The following is a 22,832-nucleotide window of genomic DNA, read 5'->3' on the forward strand; positions in this document are numbered from 1 at the left end:
TAACGGATGTCGTAGTTTGGGTCATCATGTAGGTGTTTATACATTTTTTAATCGACTTGTATCATCTATCCATCCATTTTCTTTGCCACTTATCCTCACAAAGGTCGCGGGGAGTGCTTGGACCTATCCCAGCTGTCAACTGGCAGGAGGCGGGGGACACCCTGAACTGGTCGCCACCCAATCGCAGGGCACATCGAAACAAACGACCAATCGCACTCACAATCACACCTAGGGGCAATTTAGTGTCCAATCAATGTTGCATGTTTTGGGATGTGGGAGGAAACCGGAGTACCCGGAGGAAACCCACGCAGGAGAACACGCAAACTCCACACAGGTGTGGCCTGGATCGAACCCGGGACCTCAGAAGTGTGAGGCCAACGCTTTTCCACCTGATCCAACGCGCCGCCCAGTTGCAACGTCTCACTCAATTTCACCAAAAAAAACGGACAACAACCAAGTGCGCTACTTACCGTCTGAGCGACGCGCAGCCTGGACGGAAAACCGGCCAAAAATGTGCAATAAAAACCAAAATCTTCACATTTACGACTTATGTTGTGCTTGATTCACTTTTTGTTTGTTTGTCACCTGTTGGATGTTTCCCCAGCGGGGACATCAAACGCGCGAACACGTCGCAGATAAACCTCCGACACGCCAGCACAATCTTTTCGCGCCGTCTGCACGACGTTAACGCACAAACGCAAGATGTGTGTGTAGTGGGGTGGGGGGTGGGGGGGGGGGCATTTTCAGCGCTGAGACGCGCCCCCGCACACACACACACACACACACACACGTGTATTCACAGTATCACAGCGCCTGCAGCGAATTCTCTCAAGCGTTTTCAAAAAGCTTTTCTGCTTGCAGGAGGGGGTGGGGTGGGGAATGGGGGGGGGGTCTCCATGGGAGGTGTGTTGGTTGCCAAAAAAAAAAAATAAAAAAAGAAAGACACAACCTGCCCCAATTCCATCGCATTAGCCCGCCACGACGACAAAGACGGGCGGATTGTCGTGCGGGGGTGAAGCAGCATGCGGCTCGGTGGCACGCGTACATTGAGCGGTGTACAAAAAAAAAAAAGGCGCACAAAATAAATACAACAATTCGTTATCATTTAAAAATAAAGCTAATTAAAAAAATAGTTTAAATGATATCGAAATGTATTTAAAGGCTAGATAGAAAAACATTAGAAAAACTAGAAAATCAGGTGCAAAAAAATTATTAAAATACATTAAATGTGATCATTTTGGAATCTCAAAGTAAATTGAAAAGAATAAATAATACAATACAAAATATTTTAAAAAATGCATAAACAGTCATGGTAAAATGGATATACATATACAAATAAAGAACAGAAATCACAAAATAAAACGATTAAATTCATAAATATAAATAAATAAATAAATATATATATATATATATATATTATATATATATAGAGAGAGAGAGATTAAATGTATCGTATATTTATATTTAATATATATTAATTTTATACATAAATATATTGTAATTAACAAAATAAATGTTGAAAACAATATATTAATTGTAGAAAATAGCTGTAAAATACCTCTAAATACAAGAACTAACTAAATAAATTTTCAAAATAAAAATATAATAATACATTCTTTAGGAATTAAAAAAAGAGAGAGAAAAATCAGTGAAGTGGCATGTGTCTCATTACTTGAAGTAAATTTACACACGAGATGTTATTTTTTTTTGTGTGCGCGCGCTTGGGATTGTCTCCAAGTTTGAGATGAGCGAGCAGAAGCAATCGCAAGAGGTCGTCGGCCGCACTCCGCCCGTGCAAATTGTCATGCATTCAAACGTTGACCTCCCTTCAGGTCAAGTATGCTTTATTCATTTGATTTTTTTTGCAGCGGAGGTCCAAATTGCCACGGACCCCCCGCGCTCTCACCTCCCTCAGGGCCACGCGGTGAGAAACGATCGCACGCGGTGACTCAGCGGGGATGGAAAAGGGCAGAGGGGCGGGTGAATTCTAATGAAACAGGAAGTGGCGAGGATGATGAGTCAAGGTGCGCGTCATAAATCACGCTTAACGACTACGCGCAGCCTTCAGAAGTGCGACACGCGATTAAAGACGACGAGACTTCGAAAAAGATCCCGGCACGGAAACTCGCTCGTCGGCTTTCCTGTTAGCCAGCTAGCTAAACTCCAGATTCACATTGCGGAATATCAGCATCTGCGCCCAGTGAGGGTCCGGTGAAAACTCGGTTTCGGTCCGTAAGGCGACGGAAATCCACTTGATTTGTTCCCAAACGCATTTCCAACGACGCCGCTGATGATTGTGAACAAAAATGAGCCCGCGCGCCATCGCACTCGCAAATCTGCACAGTCCAGCAGGAAAAATCACGCGCGTAAAATTTGTTACGAGTAGAAATACAGGTATCGAAAGAGGTCGCTTATTTTGTGTCGTCTTGACCAATGTTCCCTCTAAGCAGCGCAACTGCGCAATTGCGCACTTGTCGCACACATGAAAACCGATCCAGCCTGACGTGAACCACAGCCTGACGTCTTTTTTTCCACAGTCTCTGACAACGAGCTGCTACTCAGCCTACTTCTACTTCCCAGTTTACCTGACACCGCCCCCCTCCGCTCTTAAAGGGGTACATTCATAATAACAAAACAGAACACACACCCGTAACTTTACATCTGCGGGCATAACTGGTGGACCACACCCGTAACTTTATATCTGCGGGCATGACTGACAACACCTGTAAATTTTTCAAATGCGAGTGAATGTAATACCGAAGTCCGCTCGCCTTACGTCGCCAACAATCTGCGACTTCGCCGAAACATTAGCTAAGATCGCAAGTGAGTGTTTCTGAAACTTTTATTTCAGAACGACCTCACACGAACCGTCCCAATCAACCCTCTCGGGCCAACTTTGAGGGGTCGATAAAGTTCAGCCGGATGGGGAAAATAAACAACGCCGAGTCAGGAGGAGTCGAAGGGAAGAAAATCAGCACCGTGTCGGCGCTCAGAAAGTAATTGGTTTTCTCCTCGTCAGATAACAAGCGTGGAGGGCTCCAAAACAACATCGCAGCCACGGCGAAAGGGAGACGAAGACGAAAAAGAAGAAAGGTAGGACGCCGGAAGGACACTCGGGAAGCGGCGGCCGCACAAAAAAAAGATGCCCAGTCTGCGCAGGACGAACAGAACGCTGACTCAGCGTCTCCCCGTCCAGGGAGACGGGAAAATACTCGAGACGACTACAACGTGCACGGCAAAAAAGCCGCTGACGCGAGAGCATCTGCGTGACAGACGGCCAGCGGCGCTAATAAAAACCTTTCGGACCGTGAACCCGACGGGCCCGAGAAAAACAAAACGCCAGTCCGGACGAGCGATTAGCATGCACAATCGACAACAAATGCAACCCGGTCCCAAAGACGCGATTTGGACTTGGACAGCAGCCCGTCGAGGCGGCGAGCTTCTTCGGCCGAAAGCGAGTTTTGGACGGACTTCGCAAAAACAGAAGCAACAGCGGTGACGTCGTGACCCCGACTCGATTTATCACTTCCGTCTTCTGGATTGATCCCATCGTTACGATAACGTCAGCGCAAATTCTAGATGCTCAGCCGTCGCCGAGGGCAACGATGATTAATGGTCCATTTTTCATTGAGCAGTTCAGCGGCGGATGAATATTTGATGCACTTTTTTGAAAATCTCGTACATATTTCACGCGTGTTTCCCGAGCCGGTTAGCCTGAAACTGTCGGCAAAGGCTGCTGGGGGATGCGCTCCCCCCGTCAATCAATCAATCAATCAATCAATCAATCAATCAATCAATCAATCAGAGAGGCCGCCACGCATCTATGCCGCACGCTTAGGACAAGAAACCGTAAACGCGTCCTCTCCGGTTCCAGACTTGTTGCTTGAAGATTTGAAACCGACAAGACTCCAAGTCCGGCGGGCCTGGGAGGAATCCCCTGGGACCCCCCCACCCCCTCGCTCTCATCATGACCGAGGACGGCGTGGAATGTGCGACGACATTTCCGAGCCGGGGTCTTTAACCCCAAAGCGGCTTTTCCACCCGAACCAGCAACAAGTCGGCGTCACCCGTCGGAGGGAATGAGCCGTGACATCAGCCGCGTATCAACTTCGCGAGTCGTCCGCTTCCTGTGCGCCGACGAGAAGGAACCTCATGACTCAGGAATGCTGCTCGGATGGGAAAGCGCCGCGGCGATTCCCCGGCGTGCGAACAGTAAAACCATCCACACATGCACTAACTGACCCCCCGGGGGGAGGTTTGAATAGTTTTTGTTTTTCACAGATTGTCCAGATTTGCGAGTGAAAATTTACTCTCACACTAAACATGAAACAGAGAAGTAAATTCTGAGAATGAAAAAAAAAGAAAAGAAACAAGCTTTACCCGAGGGGAGTCTACTTAGCTTAATGCTAACAAACGATACAAAGCACCATTGACATGCTAACAGGTTGCATCGACGGTCGCGGTTTTACAACAGTGAATAGTTGAACAAAGAGTGGAGCAACACATGGAGACAGACAACACCGCAATACTCACTGGCATATATTCTTTATCCTCTACAATAAAAATGTGACTGTGATTCTTTAGGATATGCTCTCAAATAGCCCAACAAAATATGCATCCGATTTATTCGCTCGATATTAAACCTGTTTGTAATCGTCCAAAAAGAAAAGTTCCTGTCCTAATATCGATTTGTGTCAAGTGTCATTTTTTTTTTTTTTTTTTGTCATGGCAGGAACGGAACGGATTGGCTGGAATTGGATTGGGCTGGAACGGATTAACATCATTCGCATGTGTTTCAATGGGAAAAGATGATTTTGCGTGAACTCAGATCTCAAGGCACCATCCCAGCCAGTTCCTGGGTCAAAGCGTCACAGTCGTGGAAGCCTTTTGTAAGTGTTTAGGCCGCGTTTGAAGTAACATTTGAAGACGGCGTTTACATGATGACGACTACGTTTTGATCTGGCGGAGGGACGTCATTCGAAGGTTCAAAACGCTCCTGGAAGTGAACCGTGAACCCGAGATGAGGGGGTTGACACCGTGCCCGAGGGCGCCCCTCCCTGTCAACCACCTGTCCCCGATGGTGCAGGGGCGGGAGGGGGCCAGCCACCCATCACCTGGTCCCCTTTCAGCTTGGAGTTCAGGTAGGGGCCATTGTTGTCTTTTGGTCTAGACCACGAAAGCAGCAGAAGTTCTTACCTCAGCAGGTTGGGCAGCGGAATGGACGCGGAGCCCGAGCCCAGCACGCCCCTCTTGCCGCTCAGCAGCTTCTCCACCGCGGCCACGTTCCCGGTGCGGGCGGCCTCCAGGAGCTCCTGCTCCCTCCCCATCCCGAGTGCTGCGCGACGACGCCGGCCCAGCGAGCTCCGCAATCTCCCATCAAATCAAGGCCCTTTCGCTCCTCCGGCCACGGTGGCGTCACCGCGGAGGCATCCCGCTGGTGCTCCCGCTCGGATGCTGCAGAGCACGTCCCCCCACACCAGCACCACACCGAGCACGGTAGTCCCCGCTCATCCAGACTCGGAGCTCCGGCGGCGCCTCCTCCTCCTCCTCCTCCTCCTCCTCCGGGGGAAACCCCACTGTGGAAGCCGCAAAGTCTTTTCTGCCTTCCCCCGAGCGAGCCTCCAGTCTGCAGCCGCCGCTACCCAGCTGATGACCGGCCGGAGGTGGAAGCCTGAGTGCCCGCCCCGGGAAGAGGCTCGCCGACCCGGTCCTCCTCCTTTCGCTCTCCGCCGAAGCTTCCGCACTGGCCGGTGCCCCCCCGAGTGCAGACAGCCGCCAAGCTCACGTTAAAATATCACTGCGGTTCCGGTTTGCACTTTCAAAATAACACTCTAACAGGAAGTGCTTGCTTCGACTTGGTTTACAATACAATGCCACCCAAAGATGTCGATTTTTGCATATCCTTTGCTCTATTATGACATTTGAGTTCCTCCACAATCTTATTGTGCGGACTATCGATTACTTGACTCTGGGCACTGAAAATGACACTGAATTATTGACCAATATTAACATTTTCTTCTCATACGTTTCGGCACCAAAAGGGAGTAAGTGACCGTTTTCCTTGCTTTCTGTAGACTTTGCAGTTTTATTTTGAAAGCGAAATCAGTAAACTTCCTGCTAGTCACGAGCAAGCTTGACTTACCTTCAGGGCGTGGAGGATGCCTTTGTTCGGCTCTTCAAAATAAAATAAACCCCAAATTCTGGACGGTCACATCCTGCCAGCTGCATCCACTTCGCCCTCATCAGTGGAAGGAAAAGCGGCACCTGCGCAGTCGCTTGCTCCTTATTCGAATGGATACATATTTCTTTTTTTAATAAACATAAAACCACCAACAAATAAAAATAATTTTGCATTAGCTTTTTTTATTATCCCAAAAACCATTACAAAATAAAAGGCTAAAAGAAAAAACGTAATCTAAGTGGATGATCTTTTTTTCCATATTAACTGTCTTTTTTTTTTTTTTTAAATCAGCATGTCAGCTGCTTCGACAGAAAATATGACATGATGACAATCCGCACAAAAAGGCCAACGAAGCGACGCCGTGTGGACACGCTGTACATCCCCCCCCCCCCCTAGAAAAATAGGTTGGGAAGCGGCCCGACCCATAAAAACACATTTGGGGGGGCGGGGGGGGGGAATGCTTGTTCATTCGGGCACTGCAGAACCGCTCCGACCTGTGTACAAAAAGTACTCGCGCATTCGAATACGACAACAACAAAAACACGCACACACAAATACGAGCATGATGTGCAAAATTGATCTTTTCCCGGCGACATTCCTCAGTGACATTCATGAAGATTTGATTCGACCATTTTAAGTCGGCGTCACGGCAGACGCACGCTTCATTCGTGTGAAAACAAAACAAAACCAAAAATGGAGTCTGCGTTGCTTCATGAAGGAATTTGAAGTTAGGGAAGAAAACGTCCACGTCGCGAGCGGCTAGCTGGTGTTGACCTGGAGGCTGTCGACTCGGTGCTGCAGCGAGTCCCTCTCCATCTGAACCTGGGCCAGCGCCGTTTTGGCCCGCGACAGCTCCGCTTTCAGGCATTCGTTCTCCTCCATCAGCATCTGCGGGAATGATCGCAGGGATGAGAGTGACCGATTTGGGAAAAACACCATTTTTTTTTTCTTTTTATAAAACTCTGGTTACTTCGAACAGTTGAAAAACAGGGCGATCAGAACATTTTGAAATCTTAAGATATGAGTCCAAATAAAGTCATTTTGCCAAAGTTCAGACATAAAAATGTGAAATTTATATCAAATTGGCTACTGCACTTACAAGTTATATTTCAGAAATAAGTACACAAGTAATTTGTTTATATGAGATCATGAAATATAAAAGTGGGCGATAAAATGCATGATCTGCAGGGCCAGTGCTACAGATAGGCCGGAAGGTATCAACAGTTGTCGATTATATAATATTTGAGAAATTTACGTCCAGCTTCCTGGTTTGGATATGCTCCTGGATATTTTTTTTTTCTCCTCGGCTTCCATGATTGATCATATCGGAACGCAGAGCGCGCAGCACTTTGCCGGAGAGGTTCACTTTTTTGATGTGTTGGCTTAGACATGTTGAGCGTGTTTTCGTTCCCATCTGCACAGTTACACTTTTTCCAAGCCACGCCCGTCTGAAACAGTTTTTTTTTTTTTTTACCCCGCGGTTTCGATCAATTTCCCCGGCACGATCTTCATCTTTTCGCTCCAGGACTTTCGCCATACTGGCAAACGTGCGGACCGCTCGATAACATCCGCGTATGTAAACAGAATGCTTTTCTATGAAATGTTAACATCAGAGCTAAAATACCGACGAAATAGCGGCAAAAATGCTGCCAAAAATCAGAACGTTGTCGTTATTATTAACACCAAACTTAATGCAAACAGATAGCAATGCCGTTTTCCGCTATCACAGCCGTGACGAATTTCACGACGAGCGTTGCCGATAGATGCTGGCGGCCGGTCTCGATCGCCGCCTCGCCCACGCGTCAAGCCGTACCCCCCACCGCCACCTCCGCAAATTTTTATCAACGGATTTACACCTTTCACAAAAATGACATTTTCAGCTGCAAAAACTCGGAATTCCCCGAGATCGTTGTGTAACCTGCACGTGGGAAAACGGCCGCATCGCCTGCTTTCATCGAGCTCACTCACTTGTTCGTGGGGGGACGGGGCGGGGGTCCGCGGGGCCTCTGCGACGGGACTCGAGCCGCCGTCCGTCGACGCCGAGCGTTTCGGCTCGCTGTCCCCTGCGAGGGGGGTGGAAAAACGAGCGAGGTTACGTAAAGCGTGGGTTGTCTCGGGGTAACGCGCGAGAATCTGACCCCCGATGGAGAAGGCGCCGTCGTCCCGCCGGTGGATGACCAGGTTGTCCACGTGCAGCACGGTGGGCTCGGAGTCGGACGAGGCGTCGCGCTGCCCGTCGTCCTGTGGGAAAGGAAACGCGCGAATGAGCTAAGCTAACGTTGCAGCACATCAAACAATCTTTCATGTTTCCATCCGGGCAAAGTCACCTTCAAGTGTATGCGCGTGTCCCGTACGCTGATCTCCATGGGCAGCACCTGCGGCGCCGCGTCGTCCTCCAGGAAGTGGGCCAGGTTGCGCAGCGTGGACGCGAGCAGGCCGGCCCGGTAGCCGCGCAGGCGCAGCTCCAGGAAGCCGTTGCGTTCGGCCAGCGGCGAGCGGGCGGCGGCGCGCGGCCCGCCCTCCAGCCGGGCGCGCAGCTCCGGGCGGCGGCGGTGGGGGGCCCCCGCGGAGGGCGAGCGCACCTCGGCCCCGCCTGTGAGGAGACGGCGCAGGCGACAAACGGTTCTCTCAATCTGTTGTGAGCCAGCCGTTGGACGTATTTAATGAAGAGCAATTTGACAGACACCGACAGGAAAAAGTGGATTTACCGCGAGAAAAAAGAAAGGCAGGATTTTGCACAATCCCTCAGGCTTGGCGGAAGCCGAGGTCTTTAATTATTGCTTTGAACCGCAGATTAAAAAGGTGACACCGGCAAAGCTCCTTCACGCTTTTTGTCACGGAGACGCCGCAAAGTCAGATGAAGAGCTCGGGCGACGCGTGAAAGGAATATGACCCCCGTGCGGGACGGTGAGCAGGAACGAACTCGTACATGGACGTTGTATTTGTCAATTGAAATCACACCGTTAACTGCCATCGACGTATTTATCCGTCAAATATGTTTTTCAATAGGGCGGCGTGGAAGTGGGTCTCCCCTAGCTTGCCTGTGAAATTGAAGTTTGGAAATCGCTGGACTGACTCAAGAGAACTCGACGTGGTGACGTTGCGTCGCTTTGAATTTGAGATCAGCACAGATTTTTTGTAAAAGACAAAGATTAGAAGGTGGACTTCGGCTTTTCTCAACAATGATCGGGGAGAGAAACGCTAACGCGTTCAAGGTCGGGTGAGATTAATCACCAGGATGAGAGTCTACTCTTTGTTTCGGAAGGTTCTGTTCTTATATCGTTACAGAACAGAACATTCTGTGGTTCTCGGCAAAACGGGGAGGTTTTGCTTTCTGGGGAGTTTCACAACCGTGTCTAATTGAATTCATTTTTGGAAGCAGGGTGTGAAGTTCAACACCTGACAGTCACAATTACCACAACTGTCGTGCCTTTTTATATGTCACTAATCCAGCGATCTGATTGCGGCATGCGCGTAAAAGTGTGTCTTTTCTGGGTATGAAGCGCCGTCGAACACGTGCGGGGCGTCAGTGTTGCGGGACTGACAAAAAGAGAGGAAGTCGTCACGTGATGTCGGGGTTAATAAGACGGCAACAGCAGGTCAGGAAGGAGGGAGAGCTCGTGTGGAGCGAGATAGCTGGAAGCAGCGAGAGGCAGGATTCACTCGACTGAAACTGCAAAGTCTGCTGCTGCAGTGGCGAGATGGTGGGGTGGGGGGGTGGGGGTCGAGAAGGAGGCTGAGTCAGTCAGGCAGCGAGCGAGGGAAGGAAGATTCGAGATCAGCGGCACGCACAGAATGGGAGCGCCGCGTCGGTTAACGTCAAACGCACGCCCGTGCGGAAAAACATTTAAAAAGCGCTCCATCGAGGATGCGGAACAAGACGCCATTTGGCGGGCGCGCCCTGCAGCGGCGGCGACTGGAGGAGAAGTGCGACATAAACACCCAAGCACGCACACAAACGCGGGAACACAAAACGTTACCTTGGCTGCTCTGAGCCGGCATTGAACACACCATACCTGCGGGGCGAATACGACCGAGGCGGGTGTTAGCGTGGGTGTGCCAGCTAGCGCGCCGTTCCCCCCCCCCCCCCCCCCGAGAAACAAACTGCATTCAACATTTAGAGCGCCTGGACGCATCGTTTGCCCGATGTTTTGCTTTGACTCGCGAGCTCGCTTTACAAGAAACAGCGGACAGTGGAGATATTTTTTTTAAAACTCTTCACATCTTCAACCCAAGGCACCGGATTATACCAAAATAAGGATCCTGTCTCAATTATTTGCTCTAAAAAAAACACGCTAGCACAGCGCTAACAGGGCCGGATCGGTAAAAGTCACTTCCTCGGCACATATATTCCACCGGTCTCACTCTTAACTTGTCCGCTCGAGGGCAACGCACAAATTAGCCGCATCACTGCAGGGTTGAAAGCGTGTGGAAAAAAGTTGCGGTTTATAGGCTGGAAATTACGGTACGCACTTGCTCATTGTGCCTTCTGCCACCTAGTGGAAGAATAATTTATTGTTCTGCCGCGTCACGAAGTCGTGAGAGAATAGCGAGCCAGTTTCTTAATCATTTCCCACGGGGCATCGGTTTTTGGGACCAGACGGGGGCCCTCACCCAGGCTGCGGTTGCTCAGGTAGTGCCGCAGGCTGACGTTGCCCAGCTGGACGGGCGTGACTTTGTCCACCTCCAGCGCCACGTCGGTGCTCTCGCCCAGCGCCTCCACGCCCACGCACACCGAATGCACCTTCAGCACCAACACCGACACCTGGACAACACACACACACACTCATTATCGGCACTCGCACGCAGTCCGGGAAACCTGCCGGAAGCCTTACGGTGTCCTTGGAGGGTTCGTCGATGCTCTGCGACGCGGCGCTGAGGGTGTCGGGGGACACGCCTCCTTCCTGCTCCGGGACGGGCGCGGCGGCGGGGGCGAGGGCGGCGTCCCCCGCACCCTCGGTGGTGGCCTTGAACCCCGAGATGGACATGTCGTCTGGGTAAAGGTAACGACAGCAGACCTTGAGTTATTTGGTGTTGTCCGAGGCTGCCCCCTGGTGGGTGCGACTGGAAACAGGAACCGCATGCACTTTCCAGTAGGATATTAATTCACGCAGCGGCTGGTAAAGCGTTGGCTCACAGTTCTGATGAGCCGGGTTCGATCCCGGCCCCGCCTGTGTGCGAGATTGCATGTTCTGCCCGTGCCCGCGTGGGTTTTCTCCGGGTTGGCACTCGAGTTTGCTCCCACATCCCCAAAACATGCAACATTAATTGGACACTCTAAAAATTGCCCCAATTTGTGATTGTGAGTGCGGGTGTCTTGTCTCTACGTGCCCTGCGATTGGCTGGCAACCAGTTCACGGTGTACCCTGCCTCCGGCACTCCTCGTGAGGATAAGCGGCAAAGAAAACGGATGGATGTATTTGTGTGCGTGCACCTCGCTCCAGCAGGCTGTAGGAGTCGCCGTCCTCCAGCAGGTAGCTGTCAATGGAGACGTTGTCCAGCGACTGCAGGGACGGACTCTTCTTCGTGTTCTTGTAGGACACGGAGAAATTGGACTGCGAGCGGTCGCGCATCAGACGCCCGCTGCGGCACGCAAACACAAAGCGACAGGCGGTTGGCGGACGCACGGGTGTTCGCGCGCGACCACTCGCACGGCGACAACAGCGACTACCGTGTATTTATGCTAACGTGCGGAGGAGAGACGCATGCGAGCATGCAAATACACACACGCACGTTTGCACGACATGTAGGAGGCCGAGGACACGCGCAAACACGCTAACGTTGAGAAGCACGGCTAGATAGCGGCAGAGCCATCGGGGGGGCCTTACATGTTGGACATGGAATAAAGGGAGGTGGATCTGCTGGTAGATGAAGAGCTGAGGAGGTCGGAAACGACAGACAAACTTCCTTTCCTTGGTAGAGAGAGAACACACACACACGCACCTTGCGAGAGTCAAAAGCGAAAAAAGGCCAAAGGCCAAAAAGGAAGTCGAGAAAGACAAAGTGAGAAGCGATGAGGTGAAGATGGAGAGCAAGAAAGAGAGAAAGAACATCCATAGTCAAACACATTGCAGGTGTTCATGGATGGAAACGGTGAAATCAGAACGTGGACATGGGACAGCAAACCGAGGGTTAATCCCGTTTAAAAAAAAAAAAAAAAAAAAATTAAAAAGCGAACTAAAATAAAAATGAAAACTGGACCATTACTGGAACGCATTTCATTTTGGAGGCAGACAGCCTGACATTAAATACCCGCATCTCATGAAAAGTAAAAGAAAACTCAGCAAACTTTGTAAAAACGACCAAAACAAAACTTCAAAATTGTTTTAATTCTCCTTATGCCAAACAAGTTTTGAACGTGTTTTCGTCTCATATTTGCGCCACTTTCCACGGAACTAACAGAAAAAGCAATGGAGAAAAAAAAAACCCTCGGGAATTGCATTATGATTTTTTTTTTTTTTCCAAGTCTGTTATATGTTCGATATTGGCGGAATTGCGTGAAGCGAAGCGCAAGAATTGAAAGAGGATGACAAATACCTGGATGCGGACTGGAGCATCTTGGCAGCCGCAGCTTTGTCTTCACAAACCGGCTCACCTGCCGCTTTTTGCAAGCCGCTTTCCTCCTCGCTGGCAAAAACCTCGTCCGGCCCCTCCCCGCCTTCGTGGGAATTCCACTTCCCGGCGTTCTTAGCGGGCGTCTTCTCTTCCGGCGCGGCGCCGTCTCCCCGCAACATTTGGTCCACGGCGGAGCTCCCTTTCCCTTCGCCCTCGCCTCCCGGCTCCAGGGTTCCCCTGCTCTCCGAAGGGCACAGCTCAGACCCGAGAGGGGACCCGGAGCCTTCGGAGCGGGCGACGGGCTTGAGGAGGAGGGAGACCTCGGCGCTCTTGAGCAGCAGGCCCAGGCAGACGGCGAAGGGCCGGTGGTCGGCGGGGCGCTGAGACGGAGCCTTGCGCAGGGCTCCCATCTCCTCCAGGTCCTGCTGCAAGGTCTGCTGCAGGGCCTTGATGCTGCGCTGCAGACGCATCAGGAACACGTACTGCTGGTGGCTCACCTGGGAAAAACACAGAAACTAGTCTAGTACACCAGGGGTGGACAAACTCCTTTGCAGGTGGTTTTTCCTCATTATTCGGCAACTTAGAGGGTTGAAAAGAACTTGAACGCCGAACTGCCCGGGAAGTCCAGCAAAACTCCGCCTCTGCGGGGGCCGTGTGGAGTTCGTCGCCTCAAGATCCAAAGTCTGGAAATTTGAGGAAGGTGTTCTCGTTTTGTTAAAAATGGACTGTAGTTGTGAGGGGCGTGGGAGATGTGGATGTCGAATCTCCACCTTCTTTTTTTTTTTTTTTTTGAGACAGACTTCGGATGCTCTCGTTCCGAACTATCACGAGCTACAATTTATATCGGACCAGGTGTCAAGCAAACGTACCTGAGCGCTGAGATGCTTGTGAACGTGCACCAGCGCATGGACGTCAGCATCTTGGCTGGAAGACGTGGACGGAGAAGAAGGTAAACTGTCGAGCGAATGCGGTTTATGAAGGCCGTTCGACGGACTGTGGGACGGCGCGGTGGCGCTGTCGGCGCTGTAGAACTCCTTGAGCAGCCGCTTCCTTTGCAGGCGCCCGGCGGACTCCGCCGAGGAGCTCCGGGCCAGTTCTCTCAGCTTCTCCTGGTGCCGGAGGAGCTTGGCGGGCTGGCAGGCCCACACGGTGACGGGGAAAGCGTCCACAAAGGGCTGCGGCCGCCCCTTTCCCTCGTAGTCCACCCAGAACTGCGCAAAGTGCAGGGCCCAGAAGTCGGCGGCGGCCGGCATTTTGAGGGCCTCGGCGTTCATGGCGGGCACCACGAGGCCCCGGTAGATGTCGTGCAGCCGGGTGTCCTGCTCGTGGGCGTGGGAGCGGAAAACCGGGTGGAGGAGCGGCAGCGAGGAGGAGGAGCGGGGAAAGGAGACGAAGGAGGACGAGAAGAAGGGCTCCTCCTGGAAGGCGTGCAGGAGGGCCTCCAGGTGGGCGCGGGTGCAGTTGGCCGGGAGGCGGGTGTTGGTGGCCACCATCTCGGACGTCTGCACCGAGACGGAGCGGGGAAGGTTGGGCGGGCACGAGGGGTCCCGGTCGGCCGGGATCACCAGCTGGAAGGTCGAGAAAGCTGGTCTGAACCGTCAACGCGCCGTCACATATTTCCAAGACGCAAAGGGGGACGAAAGAAGTCCGAGTCCGCGCACGCCGCGTTCCCGCGTCTGACCTTCAGCATGAGGCCGTCCACCTTGACGTCAACGTGCTCGTCGGGCTTCTGCGAGTCGTTCAGCTTGTAGATCTCCATGAACTGCTCCAGACTCTGCCGCAGGTCCAGAGCGAACAGGTTGATCCAGACCAGGCTGCGAGGGTCCAGGACCAGCTGCAGGGCGTTCAGCTGCGCGTACAGGTTGGGACACGGGACTGCGAGTGGGGAGACAAGTGAAGTAAAAGGCCGTCAGCGTGCTTGCCGCAATTTTCGACCCCTCTGCGGTTTTGGCCTCGTCTTACTGGGGTAGTCTTTTCCGTCTGGGAAATAGTACTCGGTGAACTCCACGTGGATGGCCGGCATCTCAGGAGGAAGGTACAAGGACTTCTTGTTGCAGGAGATCATGGTCTTGGGGCTGGAGCGACGCTGGTCCGCCGTGGACACCTGCCGACCGCAAAAATTCAAGTGAACGGGAACCGCGAGCCGCAGGTTTAGCGAGAAAAAAAAAAAAAAAAAAATCCCACCTGGTAGACGCTGAAGTCGGCCATCCTGAGGACCACCGAGCTGGACATGAGCTGCGTCTTGTGACTCTGAGCCTGCGGCGGGCTGAAGGCCGAGGTGGACGACGTGTTGATCTTCCCTTCACAAAAACAAGGAGGCGACGGTGAGGACGGCGACCCCGAGCGGCGCCTCGGATGGGGTGGGGGGGACGGCCGAGACCCCGCGCGAGCCGCGCGCCACCGCACGGAACCGTGCGCACGCACACACCTCGCGGTACCTGACTCGAGGCACCAGCAGCACTGGGCTGGGGCCTGCGTACGAGGGCTCCATTCTACCGGGGGTCCGTCCGCCTCCCTCAGCCCAATTGGCCAATACACATCGTCCCTAGCGGACGCTGGGGACAGAGAAGCCGCTGCGTGTCTGCGTGGGACCGCACTTGACGCGCGGCACTCGTCGGCGCGCGCTTACCGGGGGAGCTGTGCGCAGAGGCGCCGCCCTGCTGGCCTCGCAGCACGCTCTTCAGCATGTCCACGTTGGACTTGAAGTCGTCCAGGAGGCCGCGGGCCCAATCCTCTCGGGCTTTGGTGGCCTCGCTGCAGTGCATCCAGTGGGCGCAGCTGTCACCTGAGCGGGAGGGCAACACGTTTTGCGATTAGAAAAAAGAAAGTTGTAATTTGGTGGGAAAAATAGCATGCGCACCTGCCCTGTGGAAAGGGTAGTAGTCCAGCGTGATGGAGCTGAAGGAAAGCTGCATGGCTCCACCCGTGATCCTCTTGTTGATGGCTGTGAAGAAAGCAGCCGCGTGAAAAGGAGGGGAGAAAAAAAAAAAAAGCGCTCATTCCGCGCGTTCCGCCACCTTTGTCGGCGGCGTGGATGTCGTCGCAGACGTGCAGGTCCAAGTGCGTGATCTGCAGGTGGTGCGAGGTCTCGCACACGTCGTAGTCGCTGAACAGCTTGGCCATGGTGGCGCTCTGCTCGGCGGCCGTCGACGTCTGCTGCGTGCGAGCCTGCTGGGCCGAGGGCGGCCCGGGCGACGCCTAGGACGGGCCGCCGACACGCGGGAAGTGAATATTTATCCGCGCGAGGTCGACTCCGGCCGCCGGCTCCTCACCTGCTCCTCGGCGGCCAAGCTCTTCCTCTGCTGCGCCGACTTCTCCATGGCCTCGCTGAGCGACTTGGCGTACTGCACCATGGCTTTGAGCTGCGAGTCGGTCAGCACCCACAGGAGGTCGTCCAGGATCAGGACCAGCTTGGAGGCCACCACGTTGCAGTCCTTCATCTGCAGCAGACGGCGCTCGGATCAAATCAGCGGAAATGAACGCAAAATCCAACCAGTCCGTTGCAGACTGTGACATGGTCTGAAGTAAAATATACAGCAAAGCCTCGGTACTCGAACGCCTCGTATTGCGCGCGGCCAGACCAGCTGACCCACGACGTGCCTTGTTGTTTACAAGTCTGGGGGCCGAGTCGCTACGGATACGCCAATGCGCTCCCACCCTTGCGTACTCTACTACTAAAGCATACATTTTAAGCAAAAAAATAAATATTTCTTAAATTATTTTATTATATAAAGTATTTAGACTTTACGTGTATTTCTGCTCTGCAGTTTATCATCAGGAAAAGCTAAAAAAAAAAAAAAAAAAAAAAAAGCTTTAAAACGCCCAATGTTTTAGGCTTCGAACGCATTATTTCTTTTTCAATTCTTTGTAATGGGAAACATTGATTCGGTTTTCGAACAAATCACTTCTCTAACTGTTTTCTGGAACGGAATGTGGTCGAGAACCGAGGCATCACTGTGGATATAAAAAAACTAAAAACACACGCGAATACATTTGTATAGGGCTGCGGCATCAAGTATTTTTTTTTAATCAATTATTATGTTTGATTAATCGGATGGAAATTGATTTGTGAATGCGAAATCTGAGCTGTGGTAAAATATGGACACTAGCAACAGGACTGCATTAGAATATTTTCTAAAACGGATTACCCCATTGATTATTTGATGTTAAACACGATCACGTACGAGTGAGATGGAAGGGTCACATTATAGGTGACGTTCTCAACTGTAGTATCTGCAACTGGCACGCGTGCGTGTCTTACGCGTCGCTTGAGCGTGACTCGGATTTTGGACTGGTTGGTGATGAGGCGAATGGGCGCGCTCAGCATGTCGTGCTCGGCGCTCTGGATGGCGTCGGCCTCGATGCGGATCATCTGCCAGCTGATCTCCTTGAACGTCAGGAGCTGGAGCAAAATGAAAGCCCGTCGTAGTTCGGCGGCAGTGACGCAGCGGCTCCAGCAGACGGCGCTCTGCGGGAAAAAGCTTTTTCCCGGCGTGAAAGGCGGCCGGTTGCGTACCTCCCCGCGTTGCGGGTCCTGTATGCGCGTGAAGCGCAGGTCGCTGACGCTCCAGCTGGTGTTGACGCTGTGCACCTGCAGCTGCGAGAGCTCGAAGGACGCGTTGAAGGCCTTGGCGCTGATGCGGATCACGATGGAGTTGATGGACAGCGACATGCCCTCCACAACCTTCTCCGCGAAGCCGTACTCGCTGGGGAAGACGGAAGACCAACCCGTCGGGTGCAGGATTTTTTTTTTTTTTTTTAGAAGGGTTGGTTAAAGCTCACCTCTGCCCGGACGCCGTGGCTATGGGGGAGGGGCCGTTGGGGGGGCGGGGTTCATCGCAGGTGCTCATTTCCATTTCCACTTTATCCAGAGTCTGCAAGACCGACGCAAAAAAAAAAAACAAAAAAAAAAAACCGCACCGCTGAATTCGCTCACTCGAGGCGCTTTGAGGACCTTACCAGGGAAATCGGGTGAGTCTTCAACTTGGTCCACGGGATCTGTCGGTGGGATAGTCCCATGAAAAAAATTAAAATACATGAAAAAAAAAAAAATCACCTCATCTGCGATTATTCAATCAACGGCGAACGTGCGAGGACGCACTCGGATGGCGGCCTTGTTGCAGCACACGCGGTTGATGGCCAGCCAGGTGGGGAGGTCCAGCAGGCTCTGGAGGACCTCCTCGTCCAGCTCCAGGTTGGTGAGCTGGCCCTCGCCCTTCAGCGTGCTCAGGTTGATCTTGTCGGGCGACAGGTTCTTGGCGAACCTGCACGGGGGGGGGGGCGTCGAGGCTACGTTAAAGGGGTCTGGGAGGCTCCGTTTCACGACAGACGGTTGGATTTTTAATGAAAGGCACAAGTCAGGGAAAAAAATGGCGATCACAAAAATGAATCCTTTTTTTCTGTATTTTTTGCAAGAAAAATGGGCAATATTGGGAGAAAAATAAAGCTATAATTATTCATGGGTAAAAGTGGTAATATGAAAAGAAAATTGTGTATTTTTAAACAAAGTGAAATTATGTCAGGAGAAAGTCACAAATGAAAACTCATCGGGGGAAAAAAGGTCACATTTGTACAAAATGTTTTCATGAGAATTAAGTGGCAAAATAATGACGGCAAAGTTAGTAAAGTCAAAAAGATTTCATTTGATGAGAAGCGCTGAAATGAGGAAAAAGGTCATATTTTTTAGAATAGTCATCATTTTAGAGGGCGTTTCCACATTTTTTAAAACGAGAAAAAAAAAAAAAATCACGTTTCTGATATCCATCCATCCATTTTCTCAACCACTTATCCTCACAAGTGTCGCGAGGAGTGCTGGAGCCTATCCCAGCTGTCAACGGGCAGGAGGCGGGGTACACCCTGAACTGGTCGCCAGCCAATCGCAGGGCACGTGGAGACAGACGACCAATCGCACTCACTATCACACCTCGGAGCAATTTAGAGTGTCCAATTAATGTCGCATGGTTTGGGGATGTGGGAGGAAACCGGAGTGCTCGGAGAAAACCCGCGCAGGCACGGGGAGGACATACAAACTCCACACAGGCGGGGCCGGAATCGAACCCGGGTCCTCAGAACTGTGAGGCCAATGATTTATCAGCTGATCCACCGTGCCGCCTTACAATATCCTGTAGAGATATATATGACATAATGTAGCGCTACAGAACTCATCGTTATACTTGGTCGCAAGGATTGAGGATTGGGCACGGAACCCCCCCCCCCCCAAAAAAAAAAAAAATGTCCTCCCTTCCAGCACATGACCTCATCGTTCAAGTCCGATAATAACATCTTGGACCGCAAAGTCTTCAACGCTTTTGTTGCGCAAAGTCCATCGAGGCTTTTTATGTTTGTTTGTTTTTCCTGAGTGCCAACTGCGGGTCTGCTCTTTGGTTCGGGCAAAGACGAGCTGGACGTCCGCCCGTGACGTCCTCCCGTGCGTCGCGAGCGGGAAGGTCCGGATGAGGAAGGACGAGAGCGGACGGTCAAGGAAATCTCGAAAAGAAAAAGCGCCCGGAGGAGAGTGCGCCACGAAAAACAGTGCAGGGGGCTTTTTTTTTTTGGGGGGGGGGGGGGTGTTTTGTTTGTTTCTATTCCGGGCCGCACCACCTCCTCTATAAGCAGCATCACATTCCTCTCATGTTCTGTAAATTATTGAGCAGACGCAAACTGCACAATAGGTAAACACACACTCGGACGAGAAAGACAAAGAAAGTCGAAAGTTAACGCGAGAAAAAAAGAAAAATGCAATTCGAGACGTGTCGGAATATACTAACAGCATAATGTTGAAATTCATGAGAAAAAAAATTGCAAATTTTATGATTTTTCTTGTTTTTTACAGGAATGTGGATGGCATATTTTGTCAAGTTAGGGAGGAAAAAAAAATAAATCACAATTTTACGTGAGCATTTTTTCCAATTTCACCACATTTAGGATGGAATTTCATGTTTGTCTAGTTAAGAGAATAAAGTCCAAATATAGAAAAACGATGGCATTAAAAAAAACATCTTAATATTGCCAGTGTAAATATCACAAGACAAAGGGTTAGGGTTGCCAAAATTTCATGATAAAGAGTCAAAAGAATATTAGAAGATGAATGTAGAAATTATACCCCACCCTCCCAAAAAATGCATTTTTATAAGAATAAATAACTAATATCCAAGTATGTATAAGATTTATATCAAGTCAAATTATTTTGGGAATAAACCAAGAAATATATGGTGGAAAAAAAAGAGCTGTATTTTTTTAAGCGATTTTGACATTTTTACAAAAATCTAAGCGGGGAAAACAATTTCAAAAAAAACGTCTTAATATTGCCAGTGTAACTATCACAAGAAAAAAAATGCAGATATTTTATGATAAAGAGTCAAAAGTATATTAGAGGGTAAATATAGAAATTACCCCAACACCCTCCCCAAAAAATGTGTTTTTATAAGAATAAATAAGTAATATCTATGTGTGCATAAGATTTATATCAGGTCAAATTATTTTGGGAATAAACCAAGAAATTTATGGTGAAAAAAAAGTAGTGTTTTTTTTAAGCGATTTTGAAATTTTTACAAAAATCTAAGTGGGGAAAACAACTGCGTGAGACATCCTTTTGGATTGCATTACCGCCACCTACTGGACTGGAGATAAATAGCACCTGCACATCACATTACTTCAGGATTTTTGGACCATATTATTGAATATTATATTCTGTTCGATTACAGCCAGCGTGTTGGGCGTTGCCTGTGAAGGTCGAGCGATGCTTTATGACCCGCGGATAGCGTGACAGCTAGCAGGATGCAGAAAGCAAAATCCTGCCAAATATCGCCCTCACGCTCGCACCAAGTAACTGAAGTGCAAGATGTGAGTCATCCCTTCAGTCTATGAATGCATTAAAAAAAATAACGCTTAGCTGCAGGAGCTAATTATAATAAATATCAGCAGCACGGAAACCGCACACTTTACAGACACGCCGTCAGCTTTACAGATGCCACATCTGGCTGTCCAGGCTGCGCGCTTCACGCCGATGCGAACAGAACACTGCAACGTTCCGTCACGCGGGCGTCGGCGAAATCTCGCACGTACGTTTGCGTCCGTCCGTGTTGACACCCACAACAGCACGAACCGCCGTCGCCGCGCGACCGCAACGACTCGGCGGTGAGATAACGCCGCTCGTCCTCTCACTTCCTGTGTGCAAACTTCTCAATGGTCAACTCATAAATACATTTAAGAATTTTTTTTTTTTTTTTTTTAAAAAGGAGGTTGATAAAATTGGCAGCAGGTGGACGGTGGGAATAACAATAGGTGACGTCACAGGGGCTCAACCATTGAAGAGTCCCTTGAGGAAACCCTGCAAAAGGAATAAATAATGCAGCCACCTCATAGCGAGATTAAAAAAAAAATTTAAAAAAAAAGTGAGCAAATTATTCACATTTTGAATTTCACAGAGCCACACTGAAGCGGAAAATTGTTATCAAGGGCAGCAATCAGATGACATGGCAAGTTTATTGACGTGTAAAAAAAAAAAAAAAAAAAGATATTTGCGATTATCAAATTACGCTTTGAAACACAGTTGTGTGACTTCACATTTACACCGATGATATTAAATTACATAAATTATAATATCCGGGGGACGACTGTATTTGTAATTTGAATAAATCACTTTGGGAATGGTGACCGGTCGAAGCCGTCATTTAGCCCGGCGAGGGAGGAGGGATTAGCCCCGCTAGCTCGCGAGTTTAGCCCGGATAGCTCCGCGAGCTCGGCGGGTCAGCGGAGGTCGGGGGGGAAAAAGCCGCTTGACAGTCGCCCCACGGCGGCCGCCAGGGCCGACGCGCCGCCCGGAGCCCCAGCGACGACCGTCGGACATTGCAGGTGGCTAACCCCCCGGAGGATAGCGGATTACGGCTGAATCCGCCACCCGAACCCCCTCCCCCGGGTTGCGAGTGTGCTGCCTGGCTAACCTGGAGAGATGCTTCAAGATTTGCTTCTTGATGAGTCCCGCCATGGCGCCGCGGAGTCTGGTAGCCTTGCGACCCCCCTCCGGGATGGCTGCTTAGCTAGCCGGCTGAGGGTGGACACGACACGGGCGACTCAAAACGCGGCCGCGGCCGCCGCCGTCCTCTTCCTTGGACCGTGTTCCCGCTTCATATTTTCCGGGGAGGGGGTTCGGGGCTGGTATGGTCGTCTTCGCGGACAAAGCATAGCACGACGGGGCTTGGGATGGCGCTCCTCCTCACTCAGGTTGAGGCTCCGAAGACGGGGCGGGCCCGGAGAGAAGCTCTCCCCGAGGTGAGCACCTGGATGGCGGCGAGCGGCGTCTGCTGTCACCGGGGTTGGGCGTGCAAGTCGTGGTGCCTTCAGGGTACGCTCGGAAAATGCACAATTTTCTAACCCTGTCTTTTCTTTTACTTTTTTTTTTTTTTTTTTTGTCTAGATGCAATACAATTCTCCCTCTAAACTAGTTCACTTGAAAAAAAAATAAATAAAGTAAACATTTGTGAATGTGTCACCACAATGGAACAAGTCATTAAATGCACGTCTCAAGCAGTCTCTGCAAAGATAAATACACTCATTTTAAACATTATATGTTGTCTTTACGAATTTTAGATCCATAAAGGTCCCATTTGTCATAAAGTCCATGGATTTGATCTCTTTGTTTGAATAAAAACTAACGATATGGCCAAATGTCTGTAGTACAAGACGTTAATGTGGCGCTCTCTAGTGGAAAAAACATACAACTGCAACTGTTTTGTTGGAATGCCGTTTTGTCGTTTTTGTTGTGCCATTTGTTGCCTTTGCCTTTTCATAGCACACGTACGCAACTTTTGTGACATTTTCTCCTGTTGACACGTCATTAAATAGAAAAACAAGATTGTGCCCCCCCTCGGAACTCAAACCCAAAACAGTCGGACATGATGTTGTCGCGCTGAAATAATCCGATTTCGGCATCGTTTGTTTAATAACAAAAAAAAAAAAAAAAAAAAACCAAGGCCGCTTTGTTTCTTCGAAACTTGTGAGCTGGCATTATGGGATGTGGCATGAGGCCAGTTGCCACGTATGAGGGGCGGCATACCGCTTCAAAACCACGCCCCCTAAATAATCATAATAATGCTTT

General features: G+C 50.5%; 2 protein-coding genes across 6 annotated transcripts in view; both read right to left on the bottom strand.

Annotated features, from left to right (window-relative positions):
• The window catches only part of anks1b (ankyrin repeat and sterile alpha motif domain containing 1B), a 55,464-nt gene extending 49,612 nt beyond the window's left edge, over positions 1-5,852 (bottom strand). Inside the window, exon 1 of one of the 2 annotated variants that reach the window (XM_061807003.1) lies at positions 5,197-5,852. In XM_061807003.1, the coding sequence (XP_061662987.1) occupies positions 5,197-5,327 (131 nt within the window). In that variant the 5' untranslated portion in view covers positions 5,328-5,852. The remainder of the gene's footprint in view (positions 1-5,196) is intronic. The other variant, XM_061807002.1, reaches the window with a different exon arrangement.
• A 491-nt stretch (positions 5,853-6,343) lies between these two features.
• bltp3b (bridge-like lipid transfer protein family member 3B) lies at positions 6,344-22,552 on the bottom strand. 4 transcript variants are annotated; one of them, XM_061807124.1, is made up of 24 exons: positions 21,679-22,552; positions 17,838-18,000; positions 17,696-17,734; positions 17,519-17,610; positions 17,253-17,442; positions 16,998-17,138; positions 16,009-16,176; positions 15,754-15,934; positions 15,597-15,680; positions 15,366-15,521; positions 14,921-15,036; positions 14,699-14,840; positions 14,418-14,611; positions 13,606-14,304; positions 12,719-13,233; positions 12,010-12,093; positions 11,616-11,764; positions 11,017-11,174; positions 10,796-10,946; positions 10,162-10,197; positions 8,509-8,774; positions 8,320-8,422; positions 8,150-8,244; positions 6,344-7,069 (listed from the first exon to the last, which is right to left on the bottom strand). In XM_061807124.1, the coding sequence occupies exons 1-24, from the start codon at positions 21,720-21,722 to the stop codon at positions 6,941-6,943; spliced, it is 4,095 nt and encodes a 1,364-aa protein (XP_061663108.1). In that variant the 5' UTR covers positions 21,723-22,552; the 3' UTR covers positions 6,344-6,940. The 4 variants fall into 4 exon arrangements, with proteins under 4 accessions (XP_061663108.1, XP_061663109.1, XP_061663110.1 ...); XM_061807125.1 differs by lacking the exon at positions 10,162-10,197 and having other exon boundaries at positions 21,679-22,551; XM_061807126.1 differs by lacking the exon at positions 12,010-12,093 and having other exon boundaries at positions 21,679-22,548.
• Positions 22,553-22,832: the final 280 nt, after the last annotated feature.

This window comes from Syngnathoides biaculeatus, chromosome 20 (assembly GCF_019802595.1).
Source record: "Syngnathoides biaculeatus isolate LvHL_M chromosome 20, ASM1980259v1, whole genome shotgun sequence".
In the NCBI taxonomy this organism is placed as follows: Eukaryota; Metazoa; Chordata; class Actinopteri; order Syngnathiformes; family Syngnathidae; genus Syngnathoides; species Syngnathoides biaculeatus.